At 46.0% G+C, this 18,098-nt stretch overlaps 1 protein-coding gene across 9 annotated transcripts in view; it reads right to left on the bottom strand.

Moving 5' to 3' along the window:
* The window catches only part of SPDL1 (spindle apparatus coiled-coil protein 1), a 43,079-nt gene extending 25,542 nt beyond the window's left edge, over positions 1 to 17,537 (bottom strand). For 2 of the 9 annotated variants that reach the window (XM_090064777.1, XM_090064768.1), the window contains exons 1-8: positions 17,453 to 17,525; positions 15,302 to 15,368; positions 13,552 to 13,752; positions 6,669 to 6,845; positions 5,537 to 5,731; positions 4,756 to 4,905; positions 1,627 to 1,725; positions 109 to 219 (exon numbers count right to left, since the gene is read on the bottom strand). In XM_090064777.1, the coding sequence (XP_089920903.1) occupies positions 109 to 219; positions 1,627 to 1,725; positions 4,756 to 4,905; positions 5,537 to 5,731; positions 6,669 to 6,845; positions 13,552 to 13,710 (891 nt within the window). In that variant the 5' untranslated portion in view covers positions 13,711 to 13,752; positions 15,302 to 15,368; positions 17,453 to 17,525. The other 7 variants (XM_090064769.1, XM_090064771.1, XM_090064770.1 and 4 more) reach the window with 7 other exon arrangements.
* Positions 17,538 to 18,098: the final 561 nt, after the last annotated feature.

Below are 18,098 nucleotides of genomic sequence, written 5' to 3'. Positions count from 1 at the left end.
CTTTACTGCTGCTCAAATTCTTATAACATCCATCATCATTGTTCATGTTGTATTTGATCCATCTCCAGCTACTGCCCTTCCAATTACAAAATATAATTATGGCCATACCTTCATTCTTTGCAATTCACCTCTAGTGAATGCATGCTGCTTGTGTAGAGACTGGTATTTCACTTTAAAACTGATGAGTTGCCGTTCCATTTCTGCTCTACGGTCCTCCACCTACAAAAGAAATATCTAATGATTGTAAAAAAATTGTTACTCCAAAAGCCAATTTTCAAAATTTTAGCTAACCGATAGCAAATTACCAATGACATTCTGGAAGCATGGCATTTTTAACAAAAGGAAGCTTCGGTTCATAAACCTCAAAAGATGTCTAACTCAGAATGTATACTGGCATTCTTTTTAAATCTTCAGCGGAGATTTTACCTTTAATATAGCATGAAAAGCTAACGCTATAAGTTTCTTGAACCAACCTGGATTTGCCTAATGTACACTTTGCCAATTTCGATATCTTTATGTGGAAATTTACCAGACTAGAGGCGGCGGCCAGCCAATTTCACGGGCAAATCCTGGGAATGGCCACCATGTTTTTGTGCTGAGTGTAGTGTCCCCCCTGCCCCTCAATTGGCCAAGGAACCCTGGCATTCCCACCCTTCCCTGCAAATTGCCACAATTTCATGCCATCCCCAAACTGGACCATGGCTCCGGGGCAAGCTGTGGCAGGCAGCTGGAAGACTTCAAGAAGCTGCATAGGGTCCAAGTCCCAGCATGGCTTATAGTCAGTGGCACATGCCAGCATGCAATAAGTGCTGGGGCTCCGTGGATCCCAGTACAACTGCTTTCAGGCTTCCAACTACCTGCCCCAGCCAGCCCATAACCATGGTCCAGCTGCCTGTGCAGCCTCCCCACCACCACTCCCCCATGCCCCACCCAGCTCCCACCTACTCCAAGACTGCACCCCTTTCTCTGCTTGCAGTTAAGTTTTTTATGGTTTTGTTTTGCAGCAAGCCTGCCATTTTTCAGAGCCCAATATTTTTCATGGAGCCTGCCCAAATCTCATGGTTTCCATGAAAATCCACAATCATGAATTTGGTAGGTCCCTATCTATATGAAGTCCCTTAACTAAAACTGGTTTACAGGAAAGAGTCAAAATTAGAACCAGAACTAGGTGTCCAATTGAAATCTGACCTCCATTACCTGAACCACTTATATACCAAGTCCATATACCTTCCACCCCATCCCAGATTTGTAACACAGAACTACTTAAATCTCCAAACAGAATACACAGAGACAGCCAACTACATAATATTCCTTACCACCTGACTCACAATACTGATATAGCTTAAGATACCACCCATGTTAGGAGGGGAGGAGGTGGGGAAAATAGTCTACCATAAATTCCATGCAACATTAAACTTCCCCCACCTCATTTTCTATGCCAAAAATAAAGCAATTAAAACCAAGGTGTACTGATCACTCCCCTCACACAGTGGAATAGTTATTTTTGATAAAGAAGAATCATACTTAATTCTTCAGGAACACGATACTTAAAGTGCAAGTACAAGTATTTCTTGTTCTCGTCAATGAATACAACCTGCATTTAATAATGACGTAAAGAATTATTACCTCAGCAAACAGAGAATTGCCCTTACTAGTAGGGTCCAAGGAATCCTGCAGTGCATGATCCAGCTGAACTTGAAGGTCCTGGTTAACTTCATGAGCTTTCTACATTATAACCAGAAGAACAGTAGTCACCATGTGTCAGTTTATATAGAAAGAGCTAAAGTACGAAAGTAAAAGACAGTACCATAGGACCTATTTTCCACACCTTGAACTTGGGTATTATTCTTTAGCATAGTGCTTAACTGTGCATGTATTTCCAGCCACAGACAGTTGATATTTATTGTGTGATGCTGGATACAATTTAGCCAATATCAGGATTTAGACTGCCGTTGTACAAGGAACGTGGATTCATACTGTTTAGACTAGTCTATTTAAACTATTTCAATACTCGATATTTAAGCCCTAATTCCAACCACTTGTCTCCTTCTCTTCCCAACACATTAAGGTTATCTGAGACATTAAACAAAAGCCATAATGAAAATTTACATTGGTGACCTGATAAGTGCTCAGGTTCACGCACTGTGAAAATTGCTGCCCCATTATTTCCATACTTTTACCTATCAGAATTTTTCAACAGCTCTAATGGAATATCCCAACATAAGACTATTCAGCAATGAGGGATCTAGATCCAATAAATACAAAGTAACCTAGGTCTTTCCCTCCTGCTCTCTTCTTTCATCACGAATCAGCTAGCACCCCCATTTATACAACTCAAAAGGTCCTCTAATATTCTTACTGGAAGCTCCTAGGCTGAACCAAGCTCCCTAAACAGTTCTTCTAAAACTCCTGCAATCAATTAGCATTGGGACCAACTTTGTAAATTATGCCAGCTAAAGACAAATTCATTTAACTTTTGCTTTAGGAGAAAGTTTTCCATTTGTTAAATTGCAGTTTATCAAGCTTCCAGGATAGGCTGAATGAAAGATGTTGGGAAGATACCCGGCAATCAACTTCTCCTCTTAAGCAGATTTTACCCTAACAGAAGGTAAGAAGCAGTTGGGGGGCAGGGGAGAGAAATAACCCAGGCATTACAGAAAAAACATTAACTGGAAGTGGAGATGCCCTCCATACCATCCCAGAGGTTTGTAACATAGAATTATTTGGATTCCCAATTGATAGGACCTCACTATGAAATGATACCTCTACAAACAAATGGAAGCCTACTTTATTAACCCTCCTCATAAGGCTCAGAACACCTTCTGCAATGTCTCTAAGTATCATATTTTCTCGCATGCAACATGCCCTGGTATAAAATATGCACCTTGTCTTCTCAAAGGGAGAAAAAAGCAGGGGAGAGTAGTAACAGCTAGGGAGCTGAGCCTGTTCACTGTTCTCCCCACAAGCCATGTGCAGATTTTAGTTCTGCTTTTGCTCAGTACCCAGCAGAAACTGCTTTTACCATACACTTCTGGCATATGACATAGATGGCAACTTCTCGCATGTAGGGTTTTTGTTTTGTTTGGGGGAAGGGGGAGCGGGAAGGGACATGGCTTGTTGTATCCAATAAAAAGACAATACACCTAATAGCTTTTACCCTCTTTAAAAAGTTTTCTAACTGCCTAGCACAAACCGGTAGAATTTTAAATGACTTTTTATCTACAGCAGACTGCAACCTTAATTCTTCAAATGGAATCCTGAAATGAGCACCTGGATGGAATGGGCACCTAGATGGAACGGGAATCCTGAAATGAGCACCCACCCCACCTTAAGTACAGCTTTTGGGAGGAGACGGTTGCTATCTCAGAACCAGAAATCATATATTAGAAGTCAAATGACTACTATAACATATTTTAAATTACAAAAAAACATTTTTGTCATGACTTGTGTTTGCGTAGTGTACATAGAGGCGATTGCATAACAACTCAAAAAAAGTCTTACTCTTGTATGGTGGGTGGGTAAGTAAAATAGGCTGTGTGGGGGTATGTACATGTAGGGGGTTGTGGGGGTAGGGTGTGGGTGTGTGGTGGCATTTGTGGTGTGGAGGAGGGTGGGGACACCCCACACACACACCCCATATGGCGCACAGCCCCTGCTGCCAATGGCAGCAACAGAACATGGTGGGTGCTCATGGCCTGCTCAGGCACTGTTGCATGGTGGTGCACAGCTCCAGCCAGCGCTGCACATCATGACAAGAAGCACAGACAGGCCAGCCTACCTGTATCACAAGGGGCTCCATGCAGTGCACGTGCAGCTCCCAGCACTCAGGCACCACCGGGGGAAGTCTCACACAATGGAGCAATCTCCCTGCTTTGCAGATCTCAGGACTCCTCTGAGAAGCAGGGAGCGGGGCTCCCCTCCACTTCTGCACAGAGTCCCAGGGCCTGCACAGAAGAAAGCAGGGAAGGCATCCAGCTCCATTCTGCAGGGCTTCCCCCAGTGAGGCACAAGTGCTAGGAGCTGCACATGTACTGTGGAGAGTCTCATGCAAGGCAGGCTGGCCTAGCTGCACTCCTCACCACCACATGCAGCGCTGGCTGGAGCCGTGCACCACTAGGCAGCAGTGCCTGAGAAGACCACAAGCATCCTGTGCACCTGCCATCTGCTGGCAGCAGAGGCTATATGCCATGCCAGGGAATGTGTGGGGGGTCCCCACACCCCTCTTCCCTCCCACACCCACACCCTGCCCACCCGAGCTCCGTGCTCCTGTCAGCCCCCTGGGCACGGGCTCTGCGCTGCCACTAGCCCCAGCTACAGGCTCTGCCCCTCTGGCCAGCTGCAGCTCCCCCTCTGCCCTACCTGCTGTCTGGAGTGAGCAGGATGACAGGGAAGCCAAGGAGGTCCCCTGGCAGCTACAGCCTTGCCTGGAAGCTGCGTGCTGGCTGGGCTGGGCTGGGCCGGGCCCAGGTCCCTAGCTGGGGACCTCCTCCAAGAGGACAGGGAGTGAGGGGCACAATTAGGGGGTAGGGACAAGGGCACGGGTAGGCCACCAATACGTCAGGGCTGCTCAGCACCACAAAGCAGGGGGATGGATGAATGGATGCACACACACATACACACTGTGGCTTTTCATTTTCATCACAAAACGTGGGTTGGGGTTTTAAAATCAGAGAATTTGTAATTTTTAAAACAGAAAACCAAGATTCCTGGTATTCATATATGGATTTGAGTGGTGTAAGTCTTTAAGCAGAGTACCTCTAATGCACTATAGTAATAAACTATTTCTTTTTCTCTGTCTTCTTTTTCTCCTTGAAGACGTTCCAACTGGTTACGTAAGTTGCTATTTGCAAGTTCCAGTTTTTCTTTATTGCATTGCAATTCATTCACCTTTTCTTCAAGATTAGCCTGGCCGAAAAAAAAAAAAGTAAATAAAAGGGTAGCCAACAATTAGTTTTTTGGTATCTGTATTTCTGCTTCTCAATAGTAGCTCTAGAGTCCCCTGTGGTTCAGTGGTAGAATCTGTGTCTGCCACACAGGGTTTGATTCCCTGATGCTTATAAAAACTACAGCCATGGAAGCACCAAACATCTGGCCTTTGGATTCTGTCTCAATGACCTAAAGGGGAGATGAAAGTTCTGGGCAGCCTCCACTCCTCCATACTTCTGCCTAGGCATATGCGTCAAACGTCTGGGTGACCTCTCACACATACAGTATGATCCAGCAACATCAGTCGTTGCCATCCACCAATAATAGCTCTGGCATAGTAAACTGCTTCTTTAGAGTAATATTAACTATGTGTGTGTGTGTTTGGGGGGGGGGGGGTTACTAAAAGGTGAAAGCCTAACCTACCAAGAAGCACCCCATCCATTATTGCTAGCTTGTTAGAGGACTTTTATCATCAAGCCAATCTGTCCAAAGAGCAAGGCATAATGATCTGTTTTCTTCAAACTGGTTAAATCAATCAGAAAACTGAAAAGACAAAAATTAAATCTTGTTCATACCATTTTCTGCTGATTTCCAAGTATTAATCACTTACCTTCATGTTTTCAAGTTCTGTTAATTCAATCTGAAGATTTAACATTTCAGAAGACATAGTTTCATGTACACGTTCAGACATCATACGCAATTCTTCTACTTTAGCAGTTATTATCTCCTTCTGATGTTCTACTTTATGCCTTAGTTGCTTCTCACTTAATCGGGTTTCATCTAGTTCTGCCTTCAGAGTCTCCAACTTAAAAAAAGATTGAACAAGTTATAACAAACTATCAGTTCCAACTATACAGTGCTTTTATGATTTAAATATAGATGACAGCAGAGTTAGGAATACTATTTAGCTCCTAGCCATTTAGGGCGCTGACACGTGAGGGGGGACAAACAGCCCCCCAAAAAACAGCGCTTTCCCGGAAGACGAAGCACATTAGTTCGACCTAACTCCCCAGTGTCTATAGATAGGGCACTTCAGCAGGGCTTTTTCGAGCTTTTATCTAAAGTTGATTCAATCAGCTACTACATGAAAGCTTCAAAAAGCCCCACTGAAGCATGTGATCTATAAAGATGTTGGGCAAGCCAGGTCAGACTAACGCAATGCCTCTTCTGGGCACATGCTACGCTCAACACGGGTACGTGCTGAGCTGAAAGTAAACCACCGCCATTTTTTCGTTTTTTTCCATGTCTTGAAGCAAACTTGAAGTCATTTCTTAAACTGATTCTTAAGCTATCAGAAACCTAGGTTGTTTTGTTTTTTTCCTGTGAACAATGAATTCCTCCTGCAATAAAACAAAATTGTACATTACTAAAGAACAGCTAGCTTCATTTAATTGCATAACATGCACACATTATCTCAGAAAGCACAGTATCACTTGGTTCCACAGCAATTACAGTTTTACCCTGTTGTCCATTTAATTTACCAGTTATTATTGCTACAATACTAGAAAGCTTAAATCTAAAATGAATGGTCAGAAAAACTAATGGTAGCTATATTATTTCAGAAATCAAACCAGCCAAATGCAAGTGAAAATAGAAGTGAAAAACAGGAGAAACTTGCCTGCATGCTTTAACTGCTCATTTGGTTTGCCTGAATGTTAAGTGTGCAATTATTTCTCTCTCTCTATGCCTGGAAAAAAAACCCATTATTTAACACATACATCTGCAACACTTAAGTACCAAACCTTGTTCTTGAAGTCACCAATTTCTTGTGCATGACTTCGTTCCAATTGTTCTCGTTGTTTCTCCAGCTGCACATTTTGCTGCTGCTTAAGAGCGTCACATTCAAAACTCAAACTTTCCAACATTCTGTTCTTGAGTTCAATTTCTCTCTGAAGTGAAAATTTCTCTTGTTCAAATGTCTGAAAGAAATAAGTCCACATTTTTTGTTGTTCTTCAAGCATTTTAAAAATATTTTACTGCCTCTGATCTCTTGAGCCTCAGTACCAATTAATTGCCAGAACCACCACTTCCTTTCCTATTTCGTGCCCTTGGGACAAGGTATTTAGCAGAATTCACTGATGTGTTAGAATCTGACAGGGCCACTCGCTGCCATGGCTTCACACTTGCTATCTCTGGGCTGTCAACCACATTCCTTAGCACCCACACCACCTCAGCCCCCAAACCTGCACTGACAAGTCTTTTGTATTAGCAAAAGTCCTCAGGTGCTCAACTGCTTAATAACAGCGTCATATCATTGTCACAGTTAACAGCCATCCACCCAGAGCTAAAGCTTATTTTGATGCGCAACTTTCATCCACTTCCCTAGACAGCCTACATAATTTCCCCAAAAATGTTCATTTGCTGAAACATGTGACATAATGCCTGGAGTTATCAGTCACAAATCAGGCGATATGACCAATCATGTTTCCAGTAACATGGGAACCACAAATTCAGCCAAGTGCTTAAGTTCTCCCCACCTCCCTGCTTGTGATAGAAACTTGTAAACTTACACACACTGTTAGCCATTAAAGAAGTGGCATTACAATCATTTATTATAAATTAAATATTTTCAAGACCACTGAATAGTTTGACCTACAAGCCTGGAAGAAATCCTTCCAGATAGAAATGAGTGGCAGGCTCATTTTAACCAGCTGCATTTCAAATACTTATTGCATATTTTGTTAACATTATACAAAACAGAGCCTGATTTTCCTGTGCATTTTAGACTGGCAGTTTAGGAAAAAAGTGGCTACCTGAAGGCAAAACATAGTATAAATGCATAAATTAAAAGAATCAAATATTACTGCCTTGATAGTGATTACATAAACCTATAAAAACCTTTGTTTTGTTTTAGGTTTTTAAGTACTCATCCACTTCAAATTGGTTTGATACTATTCAATTTAAACAAACATCTTACTTCTGGAGTAGTCTAGATTCCTCGTGATCCTCTGCAAGCCTCTTGTCCTCTAAGGGTGCCTATTATACACAAGCAGGGAGGCTGCTCTGACGCGTGTCGAAGCAGACACGATAAATCAAGTCTGCTAGAGCATGGCAATTACTGTGCTCTAATAGCCTCTCGCACCTCATGTCTTAGCAGGTGCGCATTTCAAAATGGCAGCAGGGGTGCTTGGCCCAAAGCTCATTCAACGCTGCCATTTTGAAATGCAGGGACACTGATACATGAGAAGCTCCAGGAGCTTTAATTAGAACAGTTCTCAGAGCCACTCTAATTAAAGCACTTCCCTCTGCTCACCCCACCTTCCCAAATCCCAAAGTACACATATAAACATCCTAAAGCCACATTCAGATGAGCATAGCCATGCAATGTGGCACTGCAGACATGCCTATGGTGCCACATACAGCACGTTCAGTTGGATATCCAGGGGTCAAAATATCTGCGGAGAAAAAAACTGAGTGGCGCATTCATGGGCAGCACACGTTGCGCAAAAGCAGAGTTGAACAGCACAGAGCCACACTGTGGCTGCCAGCCAAGCTCAGTGCAGCAGAATTGCACTGGTGCAGCCCCAGGAGGCCCCAAGTTAAGACTGCTGGGCCTGGTCCAATGCTGGCCCCAGCACCCCCTACCACCCCAGGAGTAACTTGCAGCATGCCAAAGTACTCCCGCCCCGGGAGTAACTTGCAGCATGCCAAAGTGCACATGGCACGGCATTCCCCAGGGACAACTAGTGGCAGCGCAAAGTCTGCCACTACTAGTTGTCCTGAGGAACCAAACATCCACATCACATGTGGAAGCATTCTAAATCTTCAAAGGCAGGACCCTATTAGAGGTGCACCAATACATCAGTCCATATATTATTGGCACCGACAAAAGGAAAATTTACATTATTGGCATTCAGCTTTTTTTGGGTGATGTAGCCAATAATGTTGCCAATAAAGATCAGCAGCTTGCAGAGTGGTGTCTGGCTGGTAAGTCTTTTGGTGGGGGGGAAGGAAGGGCTATGGGTAGGAGGCGTAGAAGTGAAGGAGGGAGTGGGGCTGCGGCTGGGCATCCAGGGCAGGGTGCAGGATGTAGCTCTGTGTAGGGTAAGGTCAGGCTGCCACTACGGGCTGAGGCCTGGGGCAGTGCCAGGCTCAGGGGCAATGTGTAGAAGGTGCACATGCACCTGCTGAGAATGCTGGTGCACCCCTTGTCAGGCCACACTCCCTGTGTAGCCAGCGGGTAGGCGGGAACACCAGCGCCACCCCTGTGAGCACCAGCCAGGGAGCACGGCCACCAGCAAAAGCAGCTCTGCCGCTTCCAGAAGTGGCACAGCCACTTTTACTGTGAGCGGAATCAGCTGCCAGGGGCCCCTCCTGGGCACTGACGTGTGTGTGTGTGTGTGGGGCAGTACATGCCCCTCCTGACTCGAGGCACCAGATATCCATGGCCAGGCTCTTCCTGGCATGGGGTGGCTGTAGCCCACCCCACAGTACCCCCTCACTCCCACCACCCAGCCCTAGCACAGCTCCAGCCCAACCCCCCTGCTGGGAAGAGCCCAGCGCTGCCCTTGGACCCAGCTACAGTGGCACCCAACCCTCACCCCGCACACAGATCTGGGGGCATGCGCCCCCCGCATGGGTCCCATAGGGATGCACGTAACAGAAGGATCTGCCATGTCCCCCCACCGCAGATAGCCCTCTCACAGTTCCATTCCAGACCTCACCCCAGACAGGTAATGCCTGCCCCTGCCCCAGCCCCAGCCCCAGCCCCACTCCCTCTCTCACCACAAAGGCCTTATGTGCCCCGCCCCCCACGCCCCTTTCCCAACAGACTTATCAGCTGGACTAGGGGCAGGCAATTATTTTGGGCACAGGGCTGCTTGATGACTTTTGGCAAGCTGTCGAGAGCCACATGGGTAGCCCTGCCCCTTCAGCTGCCCCACCCCCTGGTCACCATCTTCGGACTAGATGTCCCGCCCCTTGACCTTTGCCACTGGAAGCCTTGCCCCTTCCCCCTTACCACTGGAACCCTGGCCCCTGACCCCTGCCACTGGAAGTCCCTCCCCTTGCACAACTTACCAGGTAGCAAGGGGTTGTGATCCCTCTAACATCCTGCCCCAGCAGTGGGGCTTCAGGGGCATCAGACCTCCCTCAGAAGTTTCCCCCTACCTGTGCCAGCTGGTCCCAAAAGGAGGCTCCGCTGCTGCTTCTGCTGGCCAGTACTGACCCAGTCAGTCTCGCCCAATCCCCAGCAGCTGGGAAGCTGGCTTCAGCCGCATGCTGCTCCGGATGGGATGGACCCAGCTGGGTCTGCTCTGGACAGGAAAGGTGGCATGCAGCTGAAGTCAGCTCCTCATGTTCTGCTGGGAATGGGAGGAGCCTGCCTGGGTCTGCACTGGCCAGCAGAAGTGGCAGTGGAGCCATGATGCCACTCAGGATGGGACAAGCCCAGCCAGAGCAGCAGGGGCTCTGCTGCGCTTTCCCCCTGCCTGTGCCAGTCAGTCCCAAGAAGCACATGACTCTACCTCGGCTTCTGCTGGCCAGTGCAGACCGAGCTAGGCTCCTCCCATCCCCAGCAGTATGTGTGGAGCTGACTTCAGCTGCACGCCGTCTTTCCTAGCTGGTACAGACCAAGATGGGCTCCTCCCATCCCCAGCAGCATGCGGCTGAGACAGGCCCACTTGGGCCTGCACCAGCCAACAGAAGCAGCGGCAGAGCAGTGTGCTGCTCAGGACTGACTGGTACAGGCAAGGGGAAAGTGCAGCTGAGCCCCTGCTGCTCCGGCCAGGCTTGTCCCATCCCGAACGGCACACGGCTCCACCACCACTTCTGTTGGCCAGTGCAGACCTGGTCGGGCTCTTCTCGCCCTCAACAGCAGCTGAAGCCAGCTTCTCACGTGCTGCTGGGGACAGGGCGAGCCCAGCCAGGTCTGCACCAGCCAGAAGCGGCAGTGGAGCTATGTGCCACTTGAGACTAATCAGCGCAGGTAGGAGGAAAATACAGCTGAGCCCCTGCCAGCCCGGCTGGACTCATCCTGTCCTGAGTGGCACACGGCTCTGCTGCCACTGCTCCTCCCTGGAGCTGACTGGGCAGGAGCTGAGGCCCAGCTGCTGCTTCCCCTCCTCAGTGCCGGCCTAGCCCAACCCTGCATGGCCCGAGTGACATAGCACAGGGAAAGCCTGCCCAGCAGCCACTTTCCTGGGCTTACCTGCAAGGCAGGGCCCTTCCCAGTCCCATGCAGCAAAGCAGAACCAAGCCCAGACGCTGTTTCCCCTCACCGACACCACAGGTTCTGGCCCAGCCCCACCCCCACCCCTCTCAAGCTGCAAAGGTGGCCTGAACCAGGGGTGGGGCAAGGCCAGCTGGGTCAGGGTTGGTTGCCTCACAACCAGAACTCAAGGAAACAGCCTGAGGTCCTGCAGCTGGCACCGCCGGAGGCTTTTAGAGGCAGCCACCATTAGTGGGTTATTAAGGGGTTCCACGGGCTGGAGGGAAGCGCTTGGCGGGCCACATCCAGCCTGTGGGCTGTATTTTGCCCACCCCTGAGCTGAACACTGCTCTTCAAGCTGCCAGGGTGCATATTTGGATAAGTTACAGGAGTGGGCTAACATAAACAGGATGCGTTTCAATACAGACAAGTGCAGGGTGCTGCACTTAGGCAGTAGAAACCAGCAGCACACTTACAGAATGGGAAACTCCCTTCTTGAGAGCACGGAGGCAAAAAGGGATCTTGGAGTCATTATTGACTCCAAGATGAACATGGGCCAACAATGCGAGATCACGGTTGGCAGGGCTAACCGGACCTTGTCGTGCATCCACAGGTGCATCTCAAGTAGAGCCAAGGAGGTGATCCTTCCCCTCTGTGCGACGCTAGTCAGGCCACGGCTGGAGTAGTGCGTTCAGTTCTGTGTGCCCCACTTCAGGAGGGATGTGGACAACACTGAAAAGGTCCAGAGGAAGGCCACCTGCATGATCCGGGGACAACAGGGCAGACCCTACAATGAAAGACTGTGGGACCTAAACCTGTTCAGCCTTCACAAGCGAAGGCTGAGGGGGGACCTGCTGACTGTCTATAAACTCACTAGGGGGGACCAGAAGGGTTTGGGGGAGACACTGTTTCCCCTAGCGCCCCCTGGCATAACAAGGAATAATGGACACAAATTATTGGAGAGTAGGTTTATATTAGATATCCGCAAGAACTACTTCACAGTTAGGGCAGCTAGGAGCCGGAACCAACTTCCAAGGGAAGTGGTGCTGGCTCCTACCCTGGGGGTCTTTAAGAAGAGGCTTGGTGCCTACCTGGCTGGACTCATTTTGAGTCCAATTTTTCTCCCGCCCAGGCAGGGGGGTTGGACTTGTAGGGTCGGAAGGGACCTTGTAGATCTTCTTCTATGATATCCGCAATTAGATCAGTATCAGCTGATATGGCTCATTACTAATTGGCCATTGGTATCTGCCCAAAACATCTTTATTGGTGCACCCCTAGACCCTATTATATTTTCATCATTCCCTGTGGTAAGACAGTCTGGCCTCAAGAATATTTCTCGAGTCTAGTTAGCATATTCATTTCAAGCAGAGTTTTAAGATTGAGACCATAGATGCTGCATAGTTAGTTACAGAAATGAAAATTAAGAGAAGGATTAAAATCACTATACAAAATATATAATGTGGCATCTGCAGAGTTACAGCTGGTCAAAGACATTTAGAGTTAAGAGTATAAGTAGCACTAGATGGGCAAAAAAGTTTGGCTGATTTGACCTACCTGAAATGGATAAACATTTTGCTTGGGTCAGGTTAGAGTTTGTTATGTACCTATTTTGAATTATGTCACTTGCACTCACAAAATGGAGCTTTTGGCAGGGCAGGAATAGGAGGCATCCTAGTATCATTTATGCATTACTGGAGTACTTTTGCAAATAAAAATCTTATGATTTGAATTCTCTCCTCACCTGCTAGGTTACCGGCAGCAATTTACCCAAACATGGTAAAATACAGAACAAAAACCAGACCTTTTATTTTAACAGCAAGAGTTGCCAACAAGACATCCTGACCCAGCCGTAGCAAAAAAAAATGCACATTTCCAACTATTCTGAAGGCTTCTGATGTCTCTACCTACTGTAAAAACTAACACTTTAATTTCACAAAGGCTGTTTTGGGACCCCAGAGCAGCAGCTGTCAAAAACCAGATCCCTGTTGGGATAGCAGGAGGCAAGAACATCTAAAACAAGATAATCAAGATCACACCTACTCAATATCTACTAATTATACACACAGGTATAAGTGTATTTACTTCCCCAAGAAGCTTATTTTAGCCCCTCCTAGTAGAAATTTTAGGGTTGGTCTCCATGCCTTACATTTTAGTTTATTTGAAAAAGTTGCAACCCATTTCTGTTTACATTCAACTAAATATGCTGTAACGTGCAAATCAGATGACGTCTATGGAGATTCAAACAACTGTGTAAAGCTAATCATTGAGCTATGTTCTACGGTCACCTGCAGCAACATGTAATATAGAATGAAACCGAAAAAAACCCCGTAAGGGTACAAGCTTAAAAAGTTTCTGCACTTACAAATAATGTACTTCAAAAGCTACTTAAAAACAGATATTTCAAATCACTGAATTAGTAGCTAGAAACTCAGTGTTCTTTAGCATTTTCTATATTTAGCCAGAATTTAAAACTTCACCTCAGTTTTTTCAGTCAATTCACTGCGCATTTGATCCAACTGATTCTGAACCTCATTCTGTGATTCCAGTAAATGCAAACCATACTGTGCTGCCTTCCTCCGCTCATTCTCTGCTTCCTTGAGTTGACGACGAAGATTCAAAATCTCTTCTGTCTCCATTTTCTTTTTTCCAACTTCTTGAATGCAGGTCAGTTGAACAAGCTAAAAGTCAACATGAAACCATAACCTGTTAAATACCAACTAGACAATGTCATTATTTTCTGAAAGGTAAGATCCCTTAATAATTTAACAACATAAAGGACCAAGATGAACAGAGGAGTGTTAAACTTGCGAGATTTAGTCACTTTACTCCACAGCTGATTATTCTATAAGTCAGCCCTCATTTTCAATGTAAGGTCTATAATTTATGCCATATATGACTGGACAGGTATATAACTGCAATAAATCAACTCTGTGGAGTGCTACTGAGGAACTGGCCAGATTTCTGATACTGCCACAGGATATTAAGCAACCCACAGAGATCCTGTTTAAGACAGGACTTAATGTCCGATTCTACCCTTCAAACTCATAGGTATTTAAGCTACCTATAAAGCCAAATAAACTCACTTAGTTTAAAAAAAAAAAAAATCACCAGATTTGGTATTGGGTTCATTCTGGCTTTTTCCAACTTACATCTCCATTCTAATCAGAATACAGGTGCCCATGGAGAAAATTCATACTCCAGTTCCTGCAATTTTAAATGCTATATTCAGTAAAATATTATTGAGATATAACCATGTTTGGCCTCATATAAGATGCTGGAAACCCTTCAAGTCTGGGAGCTGCAAACCTTGAAGCTCAATACCACAGCAAATACCAGTATGAAATTTGGTCACTGAAGAAAACTTTTGTGGTAGATTTTAGATAACAGAGCTCAAGAAGTAGAAGCTGAAGTTTCCATGCTCAACTAGGTCAATTCTTATGCCATTACTGCTTTAAACTGCTTCTTATCTTGGTGACAACCTTCTATTGAGACTGCATGGAGACTGCACAGGATAGGAAACTTGGTTACTTTGAATCACACCACTTACCAGACTCCAAACAAAAGATGTCTAGACATCTCAGAACTAGAGACATAGAAGGATTCAAAGCATTACTTGCAATTTTTTTGCATCAGAGGTGAACAGTTTTGAGCTGGGAGAAATAACTTAGAGTGAATTTAAATCACAATTTAAACCATCAAATGTAAACTCACAATTATAATAAAAAATGTTCCATTTGTACTTCAATTATTTTCTAAATAAAGCTAAAATTTTATTTAACATAACCATTAAATCATGTAGATTTGCAACTAAAGATTGTTTATTACTTAGTCATCTATTATAAGGTTTTTCACATATTTTACATTTTTTGCTTATAAAACTTAAAGATAGGATGCTGGACTAGACGAACCACTAATCTGCTTGCTTGCAATTCCCATGTTGCTCCATTTTTGTGAAGAATGCACAATAACAGTTGGTATGCATCACTTGGTAAAATTTAAAATAAAAAACTTCACCATGCAACACATAGTAACCTAAATTTATGAAACAAGGAAACTTTTCAGTAAACAAACTAACTCTTAGCAACCTGAAAAATATATTTTAGTACTATATTCTTTTTTCCGTTTGAGATAACAGAATCTTACTTAGATGTGAAGTATAATTTGATAGTCCTTACTCTACTTCTACAAATTAATGCTGTGGGGGGGGGAGAAATGTTCATAACTCACCCTCAGGAGTTCATTCAATTCAGGATTTTATCTTCAAGGTACAATTTTCGTTTAAGGTTTATTTAATCTAAACAAACAGAAAATCTCTTCAGAGCTCTTCATATCATGCACCTCTAACAAAGTGTCTGTTGCTGCATAGTGATTTGCATTTTTAAAAGCTGAGATCCCATAGAAATGCAAATTCTATTGAAATCCCATCCAAAACAGCTGCCAGCTGGCTCAAAAGCAGCCAATCCATACAAGGCTGCCAAGGAACAGTGAACCAGCAGGAGACTTGGAAGAAAATAAAGGGGGGTTCAGAAGGGGAGGAAGGAGATGTCAGGGCCAGAATCAAAACCACATACACCCCACAATAGGGTCACAGCTAGGACCCTCTTGTATTTGTATTAACTGCACTGAAGTTGATTGTTAATTTCAACTCAGTCTCTTCCCCAGTTCTCACAACTTCCTCTTCTCAAACACACAGAGCTATTAAGACGGTTTACTATCTACTTGCTTACCAAAACAGAGAACCAAAGAAAACAAAGGGAAGGAAAGTGAAAGTTCCATAGCACGTCAAACATAACATTTTAACAAGGCCCGTTACCAATTTCATTTAACGATGAGATTTTATCCTCAATAAACAATTTTGGGGAAAAAAAAAAGTGTATTTAATCTAAACAAGCAGGAACTTCAGAGGTCTTCATATCCTGCACCTTTTGTGGAAGGAAGGATAGCGACATATAGCCACTATGTGGGGCAAAGGGCAGAAGAGCGTTTATGTTTAATATCATTTAGATTGGCCCTAATAAAGAACAATCATCCCAGGAACTTTACTCGTGAACTACCAACATGGCATTACAAATGAAAAATTCATAGCCTACACTAACTGCAGAATCCTATTTAATTTCAGGTTAAAATAAACTATCAGTCACCTAGTAAACACGCTCAAGATTCTGAGCAGAAGTGACTAGTCTTATCCTCACTCAGCTCCTGGTCAACATTTTTTTTTTTTACTGCTCAAAAAGAGAGAGAGAGATATAAAGAGAAAGAGACTATAGCTCTGTTCCTGCACTTCCTGAGAACAGGAGAGCCCCGTAGGTCACTTCCAAACAAAAGTGAGGAATCTGCATCACTTCATGTCAAATGTGATCTAAACAGGCCATATGTGTGAGAGCCAGTGATGCATATACTTCTTCACACCATCCTCCAAGCACAAACTTTTTCAGCTACCCATGGGAATTTCAAAGGCTATTTACTTTGAAGCATTTAATGCAAGGTTCTTACATGAGATTCTTAAAGCCCCCGTACCAGGGGTGTTAACACTTGACAGTCGAGCACGCCCAAGTCACTCAGCTTGCATCCCCTCCTGTTCAGTCCCTATCCTCATAGCAGGAAGAGTTGAGAGTAAAAGATGGCTTTATTCCAATGAGCCAGGTAGGACTTCTGCTCTCCAGCGTTGCACTACCCAGCTGCTTCTGGCCACAAAAGAAACCTTTGCAGTCTTGTAACTATCTCTGCTCTTGGGATAACAGAGAGGATGCAGTAGGCCCCACGCCACTTGGACTGAACACAACACTCAATGCTTCAGGAGTGTTGCCAGGTGTATGATTATGATTGTATTTATACAATAATTTCAACCCCTGGATGATGTGCAATCAATAACAGAAGAAGCGTTCAACATGTACAACAAATTTGGGGGCAACTAATTGGATGCAGCCCATGCTAGACTCAAGCTCCATTCAGAGAGCCTCAATGGACTTTTAGGCCTGCCGTCAGCATTTTTACTCCTGCTGGCCTCGGAATAGAGAAACGCTTCAATTTTTGATGACCCAGTTCTCACTCCCTCCCTGGCTCGTTACACGAGCGATATAAAGTAAATAAGACGACAGCTTTGCACACCTATGTACATCTCTTTCAGAGTAAGATCGTTTTCCAGTAAATACGATTCTTTGGCGGGTCCGATATGATCCGCTCAGGGACGGGTGCGGCTCCTGTCAAGCCAGCCCAGCACCGCGGCCTCCTGCCACCCCTCGCCCGGGCTGTCCCGGCCGCCTCCCCACGCGCTCAGTACAGGGGTCCCGCGCCCCAGCCCTGAGGCGCCCGGCCGGATAGGATAGGGTCCGGTCCGGTCCGGTCCGGTCCGGTCCTGCCCCGCCTCATCAGCCTCACCAGCCCCACTCCTCGTACGTTGGTCTCCACCGCCTCTCCACAGCGCGTTTAAATTCGGCTCCGGGAGTTGACGCGCAAAACTCGCGAGAGCAACATTCCCCGCCCCCGCGCTCGGCTCGGCTCCTTGCCTCGGCGGGCTGCCGCACATGCGCAATGAGCGAATTTTCACCCGAGAACTGCGCGTGCGCCATCGGACAGAGGGGGTTGCAGGTATCGGTGGCTGCGGCTGCGGCTGCCTTGAGCGTACACGTGTGGCGGTGCCGGGCTGCGCGGGGGAGGCAGTGCACGGTCCTGTGTGTGTTTCCACGCGCACGGGCTCCCCACAGTGCATCCGCCGGGGGCTCTGCCCGGACCAGAGGAGAGGTGCCGCCGCCCCGGTGCGTCTCTCTGGGGCCACGAGCCGCCTCTTGTAACACACTGAGCCCCGCGCAAGGAAGAGCGCCTGGCCGGCAGAAGCTTGTCTCCCTATCCCTTGGTCCCACGAAAGCTCTCCCTAAGAAATCCCTGCCTCTTGCTTACTGCTAGGCCACACCATGGCTTACACTACAGAGACACCCCCGTGTTGAAGCAAAGTGGAAAAGCCAAAAGATGCCAGCGATGACCTTTGCCTTTTACGTGATGAAACTGCAAGTCCAAAAGGGAAGTC

Source organism: Crocodylus siamensis, chromosome 10, assembly GCF_052110815.1.
Source record: "Crocodylus siamensis isolate JL-2025a chromosome 10, ASM5211081v1, whole genome shotgun sequence".
NCBI classification, from domain to species: Eukaryota; Metazoa; Chordata; order Crocodylia; family Crocodylidae; genus Crocodylus; species Crocodylus siamensis.
Note: the sequence above shows the minus strand (reverse complement) of the source record. Positions and strands in the feature narration are given on the sequence as shown.